The following is a 15350-nucleotide window of genomic DNA, read 5'->3' as shown; positions in this document are numbered from 1 at the left end:
TAGATTATTGAGATTTTAACAGAGATAAAAAAATTATCACATATCTAGAAGTAGGGAAGAACCTACAGACCACTTGCCTGTGTGTGGTCCAGAGATAAGAAAAGTAACCGGTTGAAAAATACTAGATAACAAGGTTCAGGAAAGCAGAGCTACAGTCCCTGTGGACGGGGCTGTCTCCAAGTCCTGTTTATGAAAGTAATGCAAATATTAAAATGTAGCTTTTAATGTAAACTCTTTAAAATATACTAGACAAACATATAGACGAAACAAAAACATATATGTAAATACACAAACATGTGCAGCAGGTTAATGCAATGCAGCACAGTCTGAAACCGCTACAGATAACCATGCACAATAGGGCTCATATGTTGTAACTTGGTACAGAAATAGTTGCAACAAAGTTGCTTTATATCTTAACGACTTGGTGGGTGAAAAATACACCCGTCACAGTTACACACAGGAATTGTTCCTTTTCCTGAGTGTGAGGTTAGTACCACAGAGGCCTATAGTTGCAAGGCTAAAGAATTTTTGTATCAATTATTTGGACATTTCAGCATCCATTATTTGGACACTGTCGGCATTTACACAGAAGTTGACAATAAAGATTGTTCCAAATGGCTGCAATTGGTACAAATGTACAGGTCAATGTATTGGTTTTTGGTCTGAGCTAAAACGAACTCTTATTGGTTGTATTTTGCCGACCGCTGTCGTGTCAACATATAACGCCTGTAATCAGCAGTACATTAGTCGGTAGACCGACACCTGAGTGTTATTCATGCACTGTAATCAGATGGTAAATGGATACTTTAACTAGCACATACAGTGTTACCAGGATGTTATCACATTCTGCCCTCCACTGTGTCGGCAGTTACACAAATGTTAGCGTTAAAAATCAATATATAGTAGCGGTTTAGCACAGATATGCAGACAAATATATCAGCCTCCTGTTGGTTATATTCAGCCGACCGTTCTCGTGTCGACAGAACAGATTATGCTTTGCTGTCTTTACTTATGCACTGCAATCAGTTAATAATTGGATACTTAACTAGCTCATATGATGTGTCCAAGATACTATCACAATCTGCCCTCCACTGTGTCAGCAGTAACACAAATATTGGCGTATAAGAATTGATATATAGTGGTGGTTAGCACAGATATACAGACAAATATAAAGCAACCTACTGTTGGTTATGCTCAGCCAACAGCTCTTGTGTCGACAGAGCCGATTATGCTATCTGTTTTTTTGAGAGTATGTCTAAAACAGTCTAACCACAGTATGCGTAATATCAGGTAGGACTTGCAGGACTTGCAGATAACAGTTTTTAACAGTGACAATAATATCAATAGAATCACCAGGTAGCTCGAATGCTGTATTTATATTCAATTATCTGAGTCACACATCATCTAGAAATGATATAGACGTTCCCGCTAAGTAGTTGGATAGGGATTGGGAATGTTGGGGTGGAGGATTGGGAAAAGGGGTTTGGGTATACACCGGGAAAGGGGTAGAGGAGTATGACAACCAAAAGGAGAAGGGGTAAGTAGGAAAATATGAAAGTAGAAACCAGATAGAGCTAAGAATCTGACTGTATCCACCGGGTATGAGTGATCCCACCGACTTTATATACCCTTGACAAAGGTGGGGTAGTCTGGTTGGAGGATTGGAAAGTCTCCTTTTCCCCTCTGGCAGGCTGCCCACGTCCAAATGTCAGCTACCACCTAATAGTTGTGGGCTTTTATGAGTATTGTGGGGGAAGAACTCTGCCCTGAGTGGAGTCAGAAGAGTAAAGATAGGTGCTACCCTTATAGTGTAAAAGCGGCTGCTGCCCACCTGATATACCTATCACTAGGGGTGGAATACTGTATATGACTTGGAGAGGTCTCCCTTCTCCTGTTATACCTTCATACGCCCCCAGTAAGCTGCCATCTGTGATTAGATGGGCTCTTTAAGGTATGGTGGGTGAGCGGGCTTATAGTGACACCAGGGGATTTATTACACCTAATAGAAAAAAAGGGGGTTGGTGAAAAGAGAGTTGGAGGGGAGACAGAAGGTAGCGGATAAGGGGTAAGGGAAGGAGCCAGGGGGGAGAGGAGGTTAAACCCCAAACCCCTTTTCCCAATCCTCCACCCCAACATTCCCAATCCCTATCCAACTACTTAGCGGGAACGTCTATATCATTTCTAGATGATGTGTGACTCAGATAATTGAATATAAATACAGCATTCGAGCTACCTGGTGATTCTATTGATATTATTGTCACTGTTAAAAACTGTTATCTGCAAGTCCTGCAAGTCCTACCTGATATTACGCATACTGTGGTTAGACTGTTTTAGACATACTCTCAAAAAAACAGATAGCATAATCGGCTCTGTCGACACAAGAGCTGTTGGCTGAGCATAACCAACAGTAGGTTGCTTTATATTTGTCTGTATATCTGTGCTAACCACCACTATATATCAATTCTTATACGCCAATATTTGTGTTACTGCTGACACAGTGGAGGGCAGATTGTGATAGTATCTTGGACACACCATATGCGCTAGTTAAGTATCCAATTATTAACTGATTGCAGTGCATAAGTAAAGACAGCAAAGCATAATCTGTTCTGTCGACACGAGAACGGTCGGCTGAATATAACCAACAGGAGGCTGATATATTTGTCTGCATATCTGTGCTAAACCGCTACTATATATTGATTTTTAACGCTAACATTTGTGTAACTGCCGACACAGTGGAGGGCAGAATGTGATAACATCCTGGTAACACTGTATGTGCTAGTTAAAGTATCCATTTACCATCAGATTACAGTGCATGAATAACACTCAGGTGTCGGTCTACCGACTAATGTACTGCTGATTACAGGCGTTATATGTTGACACGACAGCGGTCGGCAAAATACAACCAATAAGAGTTCGTTTTAGCTCAGACCAAAAACCAATACATTGACCTGTACATTTGTACCAATTGCAGCCATTTGGAACAATCTTTATTGTCAACTTCTGTGTAAATGCCGACAGTGTCCAAATAATGGATGCCGAAATGTCCAAATAATTGATACAAAAATTCTTTAGCCTTGCAACTATAGGCCTCTGTGGTACTAACCTCACACTCAGGAAAAGGAACAATTCCTGTGTGTAACTGTGACGGGTGTATTTTTCACCCACCAAGTCGTTAAGATATAAAGCAACTTTGTTGCAACTATTTCTGTACCAAGTTACAACATATGAGCCCTATTGTGCATGGTTATCTGTAGCGGTTTAAGACTGTGCTGCATTGCATTAACCTGCTGCACATGTTTGTGTATTTATATATATATGTTTTTGTTTCGTCTATATGTTTGTCTAGTATATTTTAAAGAGTTTACATTAAAAGCTACATTTTAATATTTGCATTACTTTCATAAACAGGACTTGGAGACAGCCCCGTCCACAGGGACTGTAGCTCTGCTTTCCTGAACCTTGTTATCTAGTATTTTTCAACCGGTTACTTTTCTTATCTCTGGACCACACACAGGCAAGTGGTCTGTAGGTTCTTCCCTACTTCTAGATATGTGATAATTTTTTTATCTCTGTTAAAATCTCAATAATCTAAGAGTGCCCCAACAAAGAGAGAGTCTTTTTTCTTCTTTTTCTTAGTAACCCATTTACTCTCCAGGGCGCACCTCCACCCGAATAATTGATAGAAACAGGGAGATTGACTATCCCCTTTAATTATTATCGATTGTGGATCTCCTCATTTCCTTTCATAAACAAATAAATTGTTATCTCTTGTGCACCAGTCACCATCCCCTTCCCTTTTCCCCTCAAGTAATCATATACACTTCACCATACCAGTCTTACATCATATACACCTGACCATTCCTGTCCTACATCATATACACCTGACCATACCTGTCCTACATTGTATACACCTGACCATACCAGTCTTACATCATATACACCTGACCATACCTGTCCTACATCATATACACCTGACCATACCTGTCCTACATCATATACACCTGACCATACCTGTCCTACATCATATACACCTGACCATACCTGTCCTACATCATATACACCTGACCATACCTGTCCTACATCATATACACCTGACCATACCTGTCCTACATCATATACACCTGACCATACCTGTCCTACATCATATACACCTGACCATACCTGTCCTACATCATATACACCTGACCATACCTGTCCTACATCATATACACCGGACCATACCTGTCCTACATCATATACGCCTGACCGTACCTGTCCTACATCGTATACACCTGACCATACCTGGCCTACATCATATACGCCTGACCATACCTGTCCTACATCGTATACACCTGACCATACCTGTCCTACATCATATACACCTGACTATACCTGTCCTACATCATATACACCTGACCATACCTGTCCTACATCATATACACCTGACCATACCTGTCCTACATCATATACACCTGACCATACCTGTCCTACATCATATACACCTGACCGTACCTGTCCTACATCATATACACCTGACCATACCTGTCCTACATCATATACACCTGACCATACCTGTCCTGTCCTACATAATATACACCTAACCATACCTGTCCTACATCATATACACCTGACCATTCCTGTCCTACATCATATACACCTGACCATTCCTGTCCTACATCATATACACCTGACCATTCCTGTCCTGTCCTACATCATATACACCTGACCATTCCTGTCCTACATCATATACACCTGACCATACCTGTCCTACATCATATACACCTGACCATACCTGTCCTGTCCTACATAATATACACCTAACCATACCTGTCCTACATCATATACACCGGACCATACCTGTCCTACATCATATACACCTGACCGTACCTGTCCTACATCATATACACCTGACCATACCTGTCCTACATCATATACACCTGACCATTCCTGTCCTACATCATATACACCTGACCGTACCTGTCCTACATCATATACACCTGACCGTACCTGTCCTACATCATATACACCTGACCATTCCTGTCCTACATCATATACACCTGACCATACCTGTCCTGTCCTACATTATATACACCTGACTATAACTGTCCTACATCATATACACCTGACCGTACCTGTCCTACATCATATACACCTGACCATACCTGTCCTACATCATATACACCTGACCATACCTGTCCTACATCATATACACCTGACCATACCTGTCCTACATCATATACACCTGACCATACCTGTCCGACATCATATACACCTGACCATACCTGTCCTACATCATATACACCTGACTATACCTGTCCTACATCATATACACCTGACCATACCTGTCCTACATCATATACACCTGACCATACCTGTCCTACATCATATACACCTGACCATACCTGTCCTACATCATATACACCTGACCGTACCTGTCCTACATCATATACACCTGACCATACCTGTCCTACATCATATACACCTGACCATACCTGTCCTGTCCTACATAATATACACCTAACCATACCTGTCCTACATCATATACACCTGACCATTCCTGTCCTACATCATATACACCTGACCATTCCTGTCCTACATCATATACACCTGACCATTCCTGTCCTACATCATATACACCTGACCATTCCTGTCCTGTCCTACATCATATACACCTGACCATTCCTGTCCTACATCATATACACCTGACCATACCTGTCCTACATCATATACACCTGACCATACCTGTCCTGTCCTACATAATATACACCTAACCATACCTGTCCTACATCATATACACCTGACCATACCTGTCCTACATCATATACACCGGACCATACCTGTCCTACATCATATACACCTGACCGTACCTGTCCTACATCATATACACCTGACCATACCTGTCCTACATCATATACACCTGACCATTCCTGTCCTACATCATATACACCTGACCGTACCTGTCCTACATCATATACACCTGACCGTACCTGTCCTACATCATATACACCTGACCATTCCTGTCCTACATCATATACACCTGACCGTACCTGTCCTACATCGTATACACCTGACCATTCCTGTCCTACATCATATACACCTGACCATTCCTGTCCTACATCATATACACCTGACCATTCCTGTCCTGGCCTACATCATATACACCTGACCATACCTGTCCTACATCATATACACCTGACCATACCTGTCCTACATCATATACACCTGACCATACCTGTCCTACATCATATACACCTGACCATTCCTGTCCTACATCATATACACCTGACCGTACCTCTCCTACATCATATACACCTGACCATACCTGTCCTACATCATATACACCTGACCATACCTGTCCTACATCATATACACCTGACCATACCTGTCCTACATCATATACACCTGACCATACCTGTCCTACATCATATACACCTGACCATACCTGTCCTGTCCTACATAATATACACCTAACCATACCTGTCCTACATCATATACACCTGACCATTCCTGTCCTACATCATATACACCTGACCATTCCTGTCCTACATCATATACACCTGACCATTCCTGTCCTGTCCTACATCATATACACCTGACCATTCCTGTCCTACATCATATACACCTGACCATACCTGTCCTACATCATATACACCTGACAATACCTGTCCTACATCATATACACCTGACCATACCTGTCCTACATCATATACACCGGACCATACCTGTCCTACATCATATACACCTGACCATACCTGTCCTACATCATAGACACCGGACCATACCTGTCCTACATCATAGACACCTGACCATACCTGTCCTACATCATAGACACCTGACCATACCTGTCCTACATCATATACACCGGACCATACCTGTCCTACATCATAGACACCTGACCATACCTGTCCTACATCATATACACCTGACCATACCTGTCCTACATTATATACACCTGACTATAACTGTCCTACATCATATACACCTGACCATACCTGTCCTACATCATATACACCTGACCATTCCTGTCCTACATCATATACACCTGACCATACCTGTCCTACATCATATACACCGGACCATACCTGTCCTACATCATATACACCTGACCATACCTGTCCTACATCATATACACCTGACCATACCTGTCCTACATCATATACACCTGACCATACCTGTCCTACATCATATACACCTGACCGTACCTGTCCTACATCATATACACCTGACCATTCCTGTCCTACATCATATACACCTGACAATTCCTGTCCTACATCATATACACCTGACCATTCCGGTCCTACATCATATACACCTGACCATTCCTGTCCTGTCCTACATCATATACACCTGACCATTCCTGTCCTACATCATATACACCTGACCATACCTGTCCTACATCATATACACCTGACCATACCTGTCCTGTCCTACATAATATACACCTAACCATACCTGTCCTACATCATATACACCTGACCATACCTGTCCTACATCATATACACCTGACCATACCTGTCCTACATCATATACACCTGACCATTCCTGTCCTACATCATATACACCTGACCGTACCTCTCCTACATCATATACACCTGACCATACCTGTCCTACATCATATACACCTGACCATACCTGTCCTACATCATATACACCTGACCATACCTGTCCTACATCATATACACCTGACCATTCCTGTCCTACATCATATACACCTGACCATACCTGTCCTACATCATATACACCTGACCATACCTGTCCTACATCATATACACCTGACCATACCTGTCCTACATCATATACACCTGACCATACCTGTCCTACATCATATACACCTGACCATACCTGTCTTACATCATATACACCTGACCATTCCTGTCCTACATCATATACACCTGACCATACCTGTCCTACATCATATACACCTGACCATACCTGTCCTACATCATATACACCTGACCATACCTGTCCTACATCATATACACCTGACCATACCTGTCCTACATCATATACACCTGACCATACCTGTCCTACATCATATACACCTGACCATACCTGTCCTACATCATAGACACCTGACCATACCTGTCCTACATCATAGACACCGGACCATACCTGTCCTACATCATAGACACCTGACAATACCTGTCCTACATCATATACACCGGACTATACCTGTCCTACATCATAGACACCTGACCATACCTGTCCTACATCATATACACCTGACCATACCTGTCCTACATCATATACACCTGACCATACCTGTCCTACATCATATACACCGGACCATACCTGTCCTACATCATATACACCTGACCATACCTGTCCTACATCATAGACACCGGACCATACCTGTCCTACATCATATACACCTGACCATACCTGTCCTACATCATATACACCTGACCATACCTGTCCTACATCATATACACCTGACCATACCTGTCCTACATTATATACACCTGACTATAACTGTCCTACATCATATACACCTGACCATACCTGTCCTACATCATATACACCTGACCATTCCAGTCCTACATCATATACACCTGACCATACCTGTCCTACATCATATACACCTGACCATTCCTGTCCTACATCATATACACCTGACCATACCTGTCCTACATCTTATACACCTGACCATACCTGTCCTACATCTTATACACCTGACCATACCTGTCCTACATCATATACACTTCACCTTGCAGTACCTGTCCTACTGTTTATTATATGTATCTCACCATTCCTCTCCTACATTATTTACATCTCATCATACCTGTCCTACTGTACATTATTTACACCTAAACATTCCTGTTTCACAACAAATAAATAGTTTTTTCAAGTTTTTTTTATTTTGTTAGTAGATAAAATCACCCGAAACTGACATTTTATGGGCCAAATTATATTATTATATTAAGCCCAGTCACGTGCTTTGTTATGCACTGGAGAGGTTGCACAGGGAATCTGCTGTTTCATCTCATTTTAACCTCAAGATAAAGAGTTTTGCAACTTTTCACCGAAATACGGTCATTAGATCTACAAGCATTAGGTCACCACCACTAGGTCGCCATGTAAGAAGGTTGATATGGGGATAGGTCGACAGTCAAAAGGTCGACATTGGGCTTTTCACTTTTTTTGAGCCAACATGTGCCGACAGGTGGTATTTCATGCCTTAACATCCACTAGCGTGTGTTGAGAGAATAAAATAGTGTGCCGAGCGTAGCAAGTCATGCGAGGGGACGCAGTGAACTTTTTTAGTGTCCATGTCGACTGTGTCAACATTTGAGGCAAAAAGTGAAAAACCTTTTGACTGTCAACCCATGTTGACCTAATGCTTGTGTCGACCTAATGACCCTGTCGACCTAACCCCATGTCAACATCAGGCATGTCGCCCTATGTTGTCTATCCAATGATCCATACCCCTTTTTTAGCTGCTCAGGGCCAATGCGTATAAAAAGGCTAATTTGACAGGGGAAAAAAATGGTCAGCGAATTTGGAACCGAATTGCAAATTGGAAACCGAAGCGCAAATTTGGTCTACTTTAGGAGAGCATCATTTATTTATCAATGGCGCCTTGTAATTTACACCAACAGTTCTATCACTGAGCACCTGGCCATGCTTTTTTTTTTGCACGAATAGCGGCGCGATACATGACTGCAGCTTTCTGAAACGGCAGTTAGGATATTTTCCAGTACTGAAATACATATAATATCTGTCACATAACGTTTTGTACAGTGCTCGTTAAACTGATCTACGGCCCTTTATCAGTTCACTTGAGCTATCACTTGAAAAGTGCCTTGGATTAGGCGAACGGTGCATCAGCACAATATCTGTCTCCCGACATGATAAATGTGCTCTGAAAAATTCCATAACCAAGCGGTTTTCTGGAAAATATACTCTGTACCCAATCTGCAGTATTGTACCGAAACCTATTTTTCAATTATTTTGTTTGTCGCTAAAGGGTAAGGCTTATCAGGACTCCGCGAAACATATCTCGAGTTGCCTTTCCACTGGGTTAAAAAGAAATTTAAACCAACTATAAGCAATCTCGCAGTTCTGCTTCACACATTGACACAGTAAAAGATATCATTTCTGCTCCCCGCATGGGTGTAAAACACACACCAAGCCGGTTTTATTCAAGAAGCTTTGAAGGCGCGCTTATCTTATTCCTCCTGTGACATCCCATGACACTGTCAATGCTGCAGTGGTACTGACCAATATAATGTCACAATCAAGAGATAGCTGCATCTGATTGGTTCTTCCACCGCTACCGTGTTCGAAACACCTTAACAGAATATCTTACCTGTGTGGTAGAATGGCTTTAAGCAACAAATACAATGCAACTGAACAATGCTACTGTATCATCAGGTTTGGAGTCTTCTAAATATATCAGTGAGCGGAGATGGAATCTAGAGAGGTTGCTATCAAGACATCATTACTAGGAATGAAGTCTATGTGTAATCAGAGTCCATGTCCCGCTGTGCAATGCTGTGATTTGTGGCACTGCGCAGCAGGGAACGATGCAGATCGCATCCATATACAAGAGAGGCTGGGCGTAGTGCAATACGGGAGGGGGACATTCCAGGAGGGAAGGGATGTAGGATTTATACAGTTATATTGTTGAAATAAGCATTAACGAATGCATAGTTCACTACATACATGTCCTCAGTTAGATGCTACCCAGACTTAACTACTCTTGACTTCTACATGGCTTAATAACATAATGATGGATAGCTTCCCACATCTTAAAGTCCCCAAATTCCATCATTAAAACTCCGGGAGAGGGATACTTAAGGTCAGAGTGCCACATCGTTTTTAAATTGTGGGAGGGGGGATTTAGGTTTGGTGCCCCAAAATTGCTGAATGTTGCCCCCTCAGGGGCAGCTGTACTTGCTAGTAGCACCGGGTGGGGTGGGGGGTGGGGACTACGACTGCGAGGGGGGAGGGAAAGGAAAAAGTAGGAGCTGAGGGGGAAAGAGGGACATATGAAGTGGAAGGTCAAATGGGCACAGGGCTGGTTCCAGGTGTAGAAAAGCTGTGAGGGAGAGAGTATTACCTCCTTTATGACACTGCCGTGGGTAAGCGTATACGGTGCCTGTACCGCACCTCGCACTAACTACAGAGTACTAAGTACAGTAGCCACCCCCTATCCTGACGGGTGTGGATCGTATTGTCGGCCCGACTTAGGTCGACAGTCATTAGGTCGACACCGTTGGGTAGACAGGCAGCAAGGTCGACAGGGTTATATGTCGACATGGGTGAAGGTCGACAGGTGTCTATGTCGACATGAGACAAGGTCGACATGGGTTAAGGTCGACATGGGTTTAGGTCCACAGGTCGCGAGGTTGACATGGGTTTTTTCACTGTTTTTTTACCCGAATGTCGACACAGTCGACATGGAGACAGTTGGAAGTCAACCGCAGCCCCTCACATCGCTCGCGATGCTTCGGGCACACTATTTTATTCTCCCACCACGCCCTAGTGGATGGTAGAGCATGAAATACCGCCTGTCAGCACATATCTGCTCAAAAAACAGTAAAAAAAACCATGTCGACCTCGCGACCTAACCCATGTTGACCTATCGCATTTGTCGACCTAAAACCATGTCGACCTTGTCCCATGTCAATCTAGACACCTGTTGACCTTCATCCATGTCGACCTAGAACCCTGTCGACCCAACAGTGTCGATCTAATGACTGTTGACCTAAGTCAGGTCGACAATACGACCGTATCCCACCCTGACGCCTATTCTTAAGGTCACTGTACATTATGCATGTTCTAGAAAACACAATAATTCAGTTGACTTGTAAAATGCATAATAAAATCCAGTCAACAAAATCAAACCAAATCGCTAAAAATTCACAAATACACATTATAAAAAGGCTAACATTCCATGACAATATACAAAATTGGACATAATATTTCTATAAAACTGTAATATTACTACATTAGTAGAAACGGCTTTACAGTGTATCAGCAATGCTAAGAACCACTTTCAGAACAGGAACAGAATATGAACAGTGCCCCTAGTGGTCAAGCGGTGTGTGGCTGAATGGCGTAAAACTTGAATTGCTTCATCGACCACCATCTAGTGGCCTCCAGCACGCACAACGTTGAATTCCCCCAATAGAGGTGAGGAGCAGCCTTATCCTTTAATTCATAAAATGTCTGTATGTTTCAATATACACAAAGTCTCCTATACTTGTGACACCACTGTACTATAAACATTGATAACTGTAATCCAACATAACAAAAACGACTTCCAATATTACTACGGTATACAGTACATTGCACATGAAACAAACATTTGGGTGGTTTTTCAATGCACAGCCAATATAGCACGTGTACTTACCTGTGTGGTTGGAGGGGGTTTAAACTCAAACTGTGGCTCTAACTTTGGTTTCGTGTTGTTCCTGTTTAAAAAATAAAAAATAAAAAAAATGGTTTAATGTAGCAGAATAAAAAAAAATGGCGGATTTGCTTTAAGATTCATTTTCTTTCTCATTATTAAAACTTACTTTGTTTCCTGGGTTAGCGTCTGAGGTGTGTGCGTGGTGGTAATCGTGGCGATCTTCTCTGCGTTGGTCAATAATGAAGCATTGGAGGATTCTGGGAAAAATGAAAGATTTCTCAGCGTCACCATGACTTGCATGCGAGTTCAAGTAGATTTGCAATGGGCAATAACTGCATTACGTATGTGGAAGAGCAGACAACTCAAGTCCTAGTATAAAAATACGTGGAATCCCAATTACATGCCCCAGGATAACGGACATTGTCAAGTGGACATGGCCCTATGGGGAGATATGCCTTGTAATTTTAGCTCCGCCCCTCCATATGGAGCTGTGACTCCCGGCATTAACCTGTCCTCAGTCAACGAAGTAAAACATCTGTTGCCCTGATCATTTTCATTTCTTTACGCCACCTGTTGCGGCATTAAGAAATGTTGTAAAGGACAATCACAGTAGTGTTGCTGGGAATATACTCCCCCAAAAAGTCAGTGATAGCGAGGGCATAAGCGTAAGATTACGTGAACACTACTGCAGCCGAGCTTGCTAGAGGAGTACCTACCAGACACCTTCTAAAGATAGTAAAAAGCAACAAGATTCTGGAAAGCTATGTCTTTTGGACCTGGGTAAATACCCCTTTTACCCTTTTCCTAAATACACTGCATGGTAAAAAATGCATAATACTTCTAAAAATATCCATTTTACTGCATTAAATTGAATAGATGGGAAGTGATAGACAAAACAATATGAATCATAGATATGAACCAGAAACAGACAAGGACACAGGATTTGACAGGAGAGAAGAACATCTTGGTCCATCTAGTCTGCACCTTCTTCAAATATCTTTTTGGCAACTTTAACCTTAATTGTTCATTAGGTCTTTATAAGGATATTCTTATGTCTACCTCAAGTGTGCTTGAATTAATATAGAAATGAGATAAAGTAATAAAGTAGATAGGAAATGAAAAAAGACCTACAAAGATAGATGTGTACTAGAAATATAGTTGTATATTCAGACCTGATCGCAGGACAAATTCTAAGAATGGGCTAAGTATGGGTGAGTTATATTGCTTTCAGACCACACTCTAGACCTGGGATATTGTGGCCCCAACACGGGTCGAGGTGCAGTCTTAAAGGGCCACCTCGGGTCGAGCAACATGGGAGTAATGACCAGGGTTGAACACGGCTCTGACCCGTGTCAAGTGCAGTGTGAACGGGTGCCTGGGTCGAGCGACCCGGGTCCTATTCACAGTATGGAGGAGGCAGCACTGTCAGCACCAAGTGTTGCCTCCTCCCAAGCCCCCAATGACGCACAGCTCCACCCCATGTGATGCCACCGATCCAGCAATAAGCCGTTCACGGAGCTTTCAGACCGAGATCAGTTCTGAATTAGGCCGAGCCAACCAGCTGTTATATTTCAAACAAAGCCTGTGACATGGCAGCTAGAAGCTGATTGGCTAGTACTTTAGTAAATAGACCCCCATAGACTGTAAACATACAGTAGCACACACGTACAATAAATCGGAGTCAGGTGAAGTGCATCGTATTACATAATTCAGCTTTTCTGTAAACTTACAAACAACCACATGAGCCAAATAATATAACAAATCCAAAGAGCGTTAGACAAATGTTGTAATTTACTTGAAGGCGGTTTGATGGTATCAGATCTATTAGCAAGATGAGGGTCATTATCTGGCACCCTCAACTATGGTATCCAATTTAAATAATTACACGACTGACCGGCATTAGAAGCGATGGCCAGTAGTACAAAACCACATGTTTCACAAATATCATATAAAGGTTAAAATATAAGAATAAAACAATTAGAGAACAGCAATAAGGGGAAGGCATTGGAGATGGGGCCACAGAATATCTGAGACGATACCCCAGGTACCAGCTAAACAGCCAAGCTCAATTAAAAGTGTCCCTGTCACATACACAGTCAGGGCACCTATTCTGTAGGGACATCAAATATTGATGAGTACACAATCTATGAACTGGTGGAAGCTTGAGGCACGTTAACGAGACACGAGGCACAGTGGTCAGTCCCCTCTGAAGACAACAGTGGCTCTGCAAATGGAAGTCTGTAGTGAATCATACTATTATAGGGTCTGTAAAATCTCCAACTAGTGTCATCTGTGCATGACAGCCTCCCTATCTGCATGTAATAAGCCAGCTTCCGCGCTTAATTCTAACAGCAATTATGCAGAGAATGTTGCATGTTCCCGACCTATATATTTGCTGCTAATTGAACACACATGCTTTCACATATTTAAAATACTTTTATTTTCATAGTTTAAATCTTGTGTTCTCTTTTGTGGACACTTAAAAAAACAAAACAAAAAAAACACAACATTTCTCTCTGCATGCTTCCGTACAGTGAATGGCTGTCAGCACCATGATTGGTAGATAGCTCCAGTCATCCACCAATCAGCATGTAGGTAAAGAATGCTGCCTTGCCACTCTGATTTTGTGACCATTGCCCGCCCTTGCTTAAAGGCCCCAGGAACAGTTAAGATGACCCTGAATATAAAGTCTAAATAGCTTTTTCTAGATATATTTCAAACAATAGCTGCGTAAAAGCCAAGGACACAGTATTCATATTATCTTAAATATTATTCTTTCCACATTGATGTACGCGCCCCCACCTATCGAATCATTCTCTTTGTAGATTTGACAATATAATTAAAATTTAAAGCATAGCATCTTCACCAAGCACTGCTTCATTAAGGACATAGCAACCAAGGTTTTGGTCATGTACGTTTGCTCAAGGAAGTCTTTGTTCTTCCTTCATCACTCAAGGATCCTACATTACAGGTGTCTGATTGGACAGTGTAATAGTACAGCGAGTGGATGCAG

At 42.1% G+C, this 15350-nt stretch overlaps 1 protein-coding gene across 6 annotated transcripts in view; it reads right to left on the bottom strand.

Moving 5' to 3' along the window:
* Positions 1–15350, bottom strand: part of MAGI1 (membrane associated guanylate kinase, WW and PDZ domain containing 1) — a 413627-nt gene that overhangs the window by 13505 nt on the left and 384772 nt on the right. For all 6 annotated transcript variants that reach the window (XM_083156031.1, XM_083156033.1, XM_083156032.1 and 3 more), the window contains 2 exons: positions 12504–12594; positions 12338–12398 (listed from right to left, as the gene is read on the bottom strand). In XM_083156031.1, coding sequence (XP_083012157.1) covers positions 12338–12398; positions 12504–12594 — 152 coding nt within the window. The remainder of the gene's footprint in view (positions 1–12337; positions 12399–12503; positions 12595–15350) is intronic.

This window comes from Crinia signifera, chromosome 8, assembly GCF_055691185.1.
Source record: "Crinia signifera chromosome 8, ASM5569118v1, whole genome shotgun sequence".
Taxonomy (NCBI): Eukaryota; Metazoa; Chordata; class Amphibia; order Anura; family Myobatrachidae; genus Crinia; species Crinia signifera.
The sequence above is the reverse complement of the archived record's forward strand: the minus strand, read 5'-3'. Positions and strand labels throughout refer to the sequence as shown.